Source organism: Zingiber officinale, chromosome 1A, assembly GCF_018446385.1.
Source record: "Zingiber officinale cultivar Zhangliang chromosome 1A, Zo_v1.1, whole genome shotgun sequence".
Lineage (NCBI taxonomy): Eukaryota > Viridiplantae > Streptophyta > Magnoliopsida > Zingiberales > Zingiberaceae > Zingiber > Zingiber officinale.
In genome coordinates, this window is record NC_055987.1 from 177,522,143 (window position 1) to 177,529,412 (window position 7,270).

General features: G+C 35.5%; 1 protein-coding gene across 3 annotated transcripts; it reads left to right on the forward strand.

Annotated features, from left to right (window-relative positions):
* The first annotated feature begins 341 nt into the window (after positions 1-341).
* On the forward strand, positions 342-5,455 carry LOC122038510. 3 transcript variants are annotated; one of them, XM_042598294.1, is made up of 2 exons: positions 342-1,199; positions 5,343-5,455. In XM_042598294.1, exons 1-2 carry the CDS (start codon positions 408-410, stop codon positions 5,379-5,381), a joined length of 831 nt encoding a protein of 276 aa, XP_042454228.1. In that variant the 5' UTR covers positions 342-407; the 3' UTR covers positions 5,382-5,455. The 3 variants fall into 3 exon arrangements, with proteins under 3 accessions (XP_042454228.1, XP_042454230.1, XP_042454229.1); XM_042598296.1 differs by lacking the exon at positions 5,343-5,455 and adding an exon at positions 3,161-3,418 and having other exon boundaries at positions 343-1,199; XM_042598295.1 differs by lacking the exon at positions 5,343-5,455 and adding an exon at positions 1,476-1,870 and having other exon boundaries at positions 344-1,199.
* Positions 5,456-7,270: the final 1,815 nt, after the last annotated feature.

Consider the following 7,270-nt stretch of genomic DNA (forward strand, 5'->3'; position numbering starts at 1 on the left):
TAAAAATTAATTAGAGATTATTTTTAAAAATAAAATATGAAAATAGATGGAAAAAACATAATTGACTCATAAAATATAATATTAATTAGATATCCTTAATAATAATTTAAAATAAAAAAAAACAGAAATTTATTTGACTAGTCTGATTTTAATCATTTAGTATTATCTATTAAAAAAATACGGAGATAAGCTATCGACGTATTACTGAACGTCTTCGAATGTACCCGATGGATGGTGTCGATGGTGTAGGGAAGGTCCACCTTCAATATTAATCAGACGATTTGGCTATAAAAGAAAACAATGAAAACTATTGGTCAACGAGTTGACGAAATTGCGTTGGAAAAAGATCAAGTGGCTCGAACAGGTGACATGTCGCTCCATTTCTCCATTTCCCTGGTGGCTTCTTCATGGAGCACGGCGACGACCAGCTGCAGGAGGAAGCATCCCCTGTCCTCCCCTCGATCGAGTCCCTCAATCCTCCTCTGCTTCCAGCCTCCATCGGATTAGGGTTCGTCCTCGCATCGCTTGTCCTCGTCCGATCGGAGTCCCTCAAACCCGTAACCACTGCCATCAAGCTCGCCGACAACGCCATCAAGGGCACCCAGGTGCTCTCCTCCCCTTCGCCCAAGTCGCTCCTCCTCGCATCCAAGGCCATCGTCAAGGGGTACAGGGCAACCAAGCGCTTCGTCCCCGTAGGATTCGACCTCAAGCTTCCGCCCGCGGAAAGGGCTAAGCTCAAGGCTTGCCTCGGCGCCGCCAGTTTGCTCAAGCACACCAGATCCCCGCTCCTCGCTGGTGGATCTCTGGGGGTAGGGTTTCTAAAAGGCGGATACAACATCTCGAAGAACTGTGTTAAGGTGCTCGAAGGATTCATCGGGCTGCAATTGAATTCAGCGGTCAGGGAGGGCATCGATGCGCTGGGCTTGGCTGTTAGGGTTGCCACTGTTGGGAAGGAAATAAAACGCTTGCTTTTGATTGAGTGGCAGAAGAGGACACAAATTGAATGCTTGATTCTTGGAGGAGACTCGAGACCTGGAGTTCGATTGAGTTACAAAAGATGCAATTTTGATCGATTTCACGTAATTGGTGGCGATTTTGGCTCTCAGAATTTTCCATTCATGGGGAAAACTCCGTTCGATGAAATGGATTTAGAGATGCATCTCTCTGAGCTGCTTTGCATGTCAATTCCGGTATATGAGGTAATCCCCATGAACTCAAGTGTAGTTAATTCATAGTATTCCTTTTTCAATAGTTGTACAACGAAGTAATATGGTTCCAGTTTTGATATCAGTATAAGCTTGAAGTTATTTTTACATCTCGAGTAATTGGGAAATGCTTCTGTACAGTGGCTTCAATGTTCACCTTTTCAGTACTTGTTATACAAATATATAGTTCCAATTCTTATATGAGTATAAACTTCTAGTGTTTGAGTATCTCTTGTGACTGTAAATGATTCTGAAATCTCTGTATGATAGATACTATGATCGATGGACCTCTTGTCGATAGTTGACTTTTCATCATTGTGAGAAATCTGATCTTATTGGAGGGAATTGCTTAGCTTTTGGATATTAATTAGTGCTTCCGTAGAAAAGTTGAAGGCAAGACAATTCAACCCAAGGTGAACACGTGAGGAAGACTATGCCTTAGCTAAAAGATACACATGAATAAATACATAAATCTCAACAAGTGAGATTCTAAGTTTCTGCCGCGAGCAGCAAAGGCAAAAATGCATGTAATATCGAATCGAAAGTACAATAAGATAACATGCCATCCTAGTCATGGCCAACACCACATTTCACTGCTGGTGTTATTAGCTGCTTGTCATTATGTTGCAGACGTGGTATTGCTTTACTGCTGTTTACTCACTCAATTGTTTTGTTTCTAGTTCTTGCTTCCTTTTTGCTCCAGAAATCGTTAGTACGGTCCCAAAACAAACAAACAAACAAACAAACAAACAAACAAACAAAAAAGACATACGCTACCTACAACAATGAAGCTGATAGGCAAGACTCCACCACCATTCCATGACTTTCTGTTGGTTTTCTTTCCCTCTGAGTTTTAGTATCAAATAACTGGAGGTGTTGAAACAGACTGACTGATATAAAAAGACATACACCATGTACAAAACTGGGCAATACAATTTGAGTTGCTCTAGTACACAGGAATCCACCACCAATCCGGTATATAAATTCCTCCAGTGGCTCAAACTCAGTAATAACAATCATAAACTACCCTGAGGCACTATCTTCCAATCTAAATTAAAGTCTTCGTAAGATTTGGAATTGGACTAGAATCTTAAAATTAGGGCTGTAAATAAACCAAGCGTTCGTGAACAAGCTTGGTGTTCGGCTTGGTAAGAGCTTGTTTATGTTCGTTCAATATACATTAGATTAATTAAACAAACAAGCTTGAACAGCTCGTTAAGCTAAACAAACAAGCTTGAACACATATGTGTTCAGCTCGTTAACGTTCGTGAACAACGTTCGTGAACAATGTTCGTGAACAATGTTCGTGAACAACGTTCGTGAACAATGTTCACGAACAATATTTATTAATAAAATTCTTTTCAATATGCTAAATAAACAATAAAATAAAATAAAATAAATAAATAAATTTAAATTATCAATCTTAATAACCAATCAAACAATTAAAAGTTTCAAACAATCAAACAAGCTTGGATTGAGAGCTTGATAACATCTAAATGAACCAAGCTCAAACCAAGCTCAAGCCAAGCTCGAACCAAGCTCAAGCCAAGCTTGAATTGAGAGCTTGATAACATCTAAATGAACCAAGCTCAAATCAAGTTCAAACCAAGCTCAAGCCAAGCTCGAACCAAGCTCAAGCCAAGCTTGAATTGAGAGCTTGATAACATCTAAACGAACCAAGCTCAAGCCAAGCTTCAAACAAGCTCAAGCTCATAAAAAATAAACCAAGCCAAGCTTGAACACTCATTTCAAAAGCTTGGTTCATTTTAAGCTTGGCTCGGCTTGGCTCGGTTATCTTATCAAACAAGCTTGAACACCCCAAAGCTCGGCTCGGCTCGGCTTGTTTACAGCCCTACTTAAAATCTACGATCTGATCTTACACTTTCTCACTATTTCTATGGAGGGTCTCAATCACAATAATCTTAACTAAATGAAATGAATTTACCCTTTTGTAGATTTTTTGAAGGTGGATCGATGGAACAGTTGGTTGAGGGTTCTCGCAAAAAAGAAAGAACCGAGGGAATAGAAACTCTTCAGCTAAATTGAATCTCAGTAACAATGCATTGCATAATATATTTCTCTAGTGAAATAAAAAATTTGAGAAGTGCACTTGTGCTTCTGGATTTATCCAGTGAAGCGAACCAGGAGAAGGCCAACCATCTTCAGGATTAGTTTAGCTCAAGGCCAGTGTAACTTATATTCAAACTCTTGGGGATACTTCTTCTACCTTTTAAAAGTTTATGGAATTTGGTGAAACTTTGAATTGGTTTTATCAAAATCCGACTATAGGTATTACCATAATATATAGAGAGGAATATAATTATAAACGTCAGTTTCAGAACACATTTCCCCAATGTGCTGATAGAGCACTTGGCTGCAAGTGTCAATTACTTTATTCCTTCTGAAGAGTTAACATTCATTATGAAAAATTTAAACGAACTACAGGGGAAGGCTTATTACTCTCTTCACATTAATAAACTTTGGACTTTTAAATCAACTATGGATCCATGATTTGGATTCCAAACAAAATCTTCTTTATAAACTCGGTATGATCCTTCAACATGATATGGAAGAAAGAGAGAGTGTTCTGTCCAGAGAAAATATTTTCTAAAGTTTTTCCTGTCTAGCTTTTTTTAATTTCAAGGGATCAATAATTCATTGACCTTTGTGGTCTTACTTGTACAGCAACAAAGTCACTGATATTTTCTTGGTGAGAAGTAGGCTGTGAAGAACTTTCACTTAATTCAGAAATACTGGCTGCCAATAAGTATGATTTATCTGGCTGGATTTTAGGGTTTATCTTAGCTCTGAGTGCGTCAAGAGCCTCCTCCAAGGAATAAAATCCTTTATAAAAAGGTTTATCACAATTGTAAATGACGACTATAACCTCATCCCGAGTAAATTCCTTGCCTGAGTTTCCAAAAATATAGCATAATAAGAAAATTTCTTTTCAATCGGTTTATATATATTTCTTTCCAATCAATTTCTAGACCCGTGTCCAACAAAAGAATCAAAGTCTGTGAAACTTTAAAAAAATATGGATGTCATGCCATCTCCTATATACTTTTTGAAAGGTACATATAAACATAGACACATATGAACCACCAATAATTAAAAGAAGAGTCATTACTCCATTCCTTTTAATGAACTATGGTTTGCTCTACAAACTATGGGTACATGACCCTGACTCTCTTCAGGACTTTCCAAAGAAATTTGGATAAATCGTAGCTATTGCCCTAGAAGAGGAAGAAACATTTGTTGTTTGCACGTTTGAAAGTTCGCCTCCAGAATGGGTAGGTCTAAAAATTAAGCCTGCTAGACACCTTATCAAAATAGATATTGATGACCTCAATGGTCGACAATCAGAATTTGATGATTATACTTTTGATTTTGATATCGATTGGGAAGTTTTCTCACCATTACCAGACCAATTGAAACATTGGCGAGCTTCGGTCCAAGGGGCTAAGTGGTCATGGGATAAATTCGAAGATCCAAATGAGTATCTTCTAGCAGGAGAAACATATATAGAAAAGATCTACTGGCCAAGAGATATGGGCACCCGATTCCTTCCATTTTCATTTACAACACAACATTCAATTCTACTAAAGCATTATCAAAAGAAGGCTGACCGATGGGCTACTAAAAGGCTGGCAAGTTCTGCTCTGACCTCCAGAGCTTACAGGGCCTCCTTAGCCAGATCACTTGTTGGTGGTTCATATGTGTCCATGTTTATATGTACCTTTCGTAAAGCATATATGAGATGACATTGACATCCATATTTTTCTGAAGTTTCACATGCTTTGGTTCTTTTGTTGCATTTCAATTTGGGGCTGCTTTCTCCTTCATATATGATTGTCATCCCCTTTGGGACTTGTTCTTGATGTAATATTTTTAAGGCTTCACATAGTTCCGCAAAGGTTTAGAAAGTAGAGTCATCTACAAGACGCCTTATGTATATGAAGATCTCATCTGGAATAATGGTGGGTAGGCCCAGCAAAACTGCTTCCGAATTTCTTTATCTGGAGGTAGCAGCTGCAGCAGTTCTTAATTGTCCCAATGTTAAATAATTAGGCCTATGAACCTTAGGCTGTGCAGTATTTGAAAAGGTTGTAATAGCCTGTGCATATGTTTTTTCAGGTTTTTCTTGGGCTTTTTCTGGCTGATCTGTTTCCATAGGTGATTTGCTCCCTGTTTTTAGTAAAGTACTGATAAAGAAATTGGGCCCAATAATTGTTCTGGCAGAATCAAAAACATCTTCTAGTGAGTAGAAATCTCGAAATGAGGGAGTTGCACATCCTTGAATAGCAATTGTAACTTCTTCCCAGTCATAATATACTCCTGCTTGGGAACTTGAGTAAAGGGTGTCTTGATTTTCAAAAATGAATCGAGATATTCTGGAGTAGCTCCGGGTTCGAATATATGAGAATCGTCCAGAAGTATACATGGTAAAGATGTATAAAGTATTAAATTTCTCTATATATAAATCAGGGGCTATGATAAAATTGTTTAATGAATTAAATTACTTCCGGGCACAACTTTATCTAGCCCTGTTTATCATTTCAGATTGATTGTTTGGGAGTGGTTTTGAGTTAGAATAATTAGGAGTATTTATGTGTAATAAAAAGCAAATGTAAAGGCATTTGCTTTAAAATTTTCAGACAAGAGTGATTGAGAAAAAGTAAAAGTTAGATACAACTTTAGGGAATTCTGCTTTATTTTTATCCTAAATTAAAAAAATATTTCACCAATCCCCCACCAATATTTAATTAATTTAACTTCTATTTTTAATTATGTTTACTAAATGTTCCAAGATTTTTTTTTCATTATATTTCTCTAACCTCATAGTCATACTAATCAACGTTGTGTTGCCATCTTCACAGTAAACACCCTTAATTGTTTTGTTTTATAATTCAAGTATGCAATTCCTTACTAATTCTAAAAGTGATGAGTCCGGTTCATATAAATTCTCTACCAACCATCTAAAATAAATTCAGAAATATGAACACTTTTAATTGTTCTTCTTCTTTTCAACCTTTTAAAATTTGCTCAATCTAAAATAATCTTCATGCTCATCTATGAAGTAGACATGATTGCTATCCGATTTTGAATTGGACTTAATTTGGGCCCATAACTGGGTTAGCAAGTCAGGTACCTATTGACCTAGTTCTCCGACTAGAATCGTAACCGACTTGGTCCCTTGTTGGTCTGGTTACAGTTCTAACCCATAAAAATTGCTGAGCCGTCAGTTTGGTTCATCGGTTCAATTTATATATATATAGATAAAAATTGGTTAAAAAGAATGATATTGCCAAAACTTGAACCTTACCCCTTTAACCTAACCAATTAGGCTATAAATAATTGATTTTTTTTATGTGTTAGTTAATTATTTAATAACAAATCAATAATTATCTTTTACTATATCACTATTTTTAATATTTTTTTTTAAAAAATAGAAGAGTTAAAATATAATTTCCTTCAAATATGTAATAGGTTGTTTATACTAATATGATTTAAAATCTATAGAGGAGTAAAAACAATTCCAACAATTAGATGGTTCTGATCGTTAGGGGAGAGGAAAGTTATTATTTTTTTATAATGTTTTTTACTAATGACAATTCAGAATACTCTTATAAAATCATAAGGGACATATAGACAATTTATGTAAGTATAAACCTTATATATATATATATATATATATATATATATATATATATATATATATATATATATATATATATATATTTTATAGAAAGTTTTTATTTTTTTTAGAATGATTTTTACTAATGACAATTGAGAATACTCTTATAAATTCATAAGGGACACATAGACAATTTATGTAAGTATAAACCTTCTTTATATATATATATATTTATAAATTAATAATTTTTAAATATTTTAAAATAGTATTAATTTTGAACTGTGACGAACCATGAATCTAACCGTGAATCAACAGTTTCGAACCATGATTCATAATTATCTTTTGTGATTAAGAATCGTTCTATTAGGAATCGTATGAGTTTGAATCGTCGAATACTTTTGAATCAGGGTTGAGTCTAATTTATATG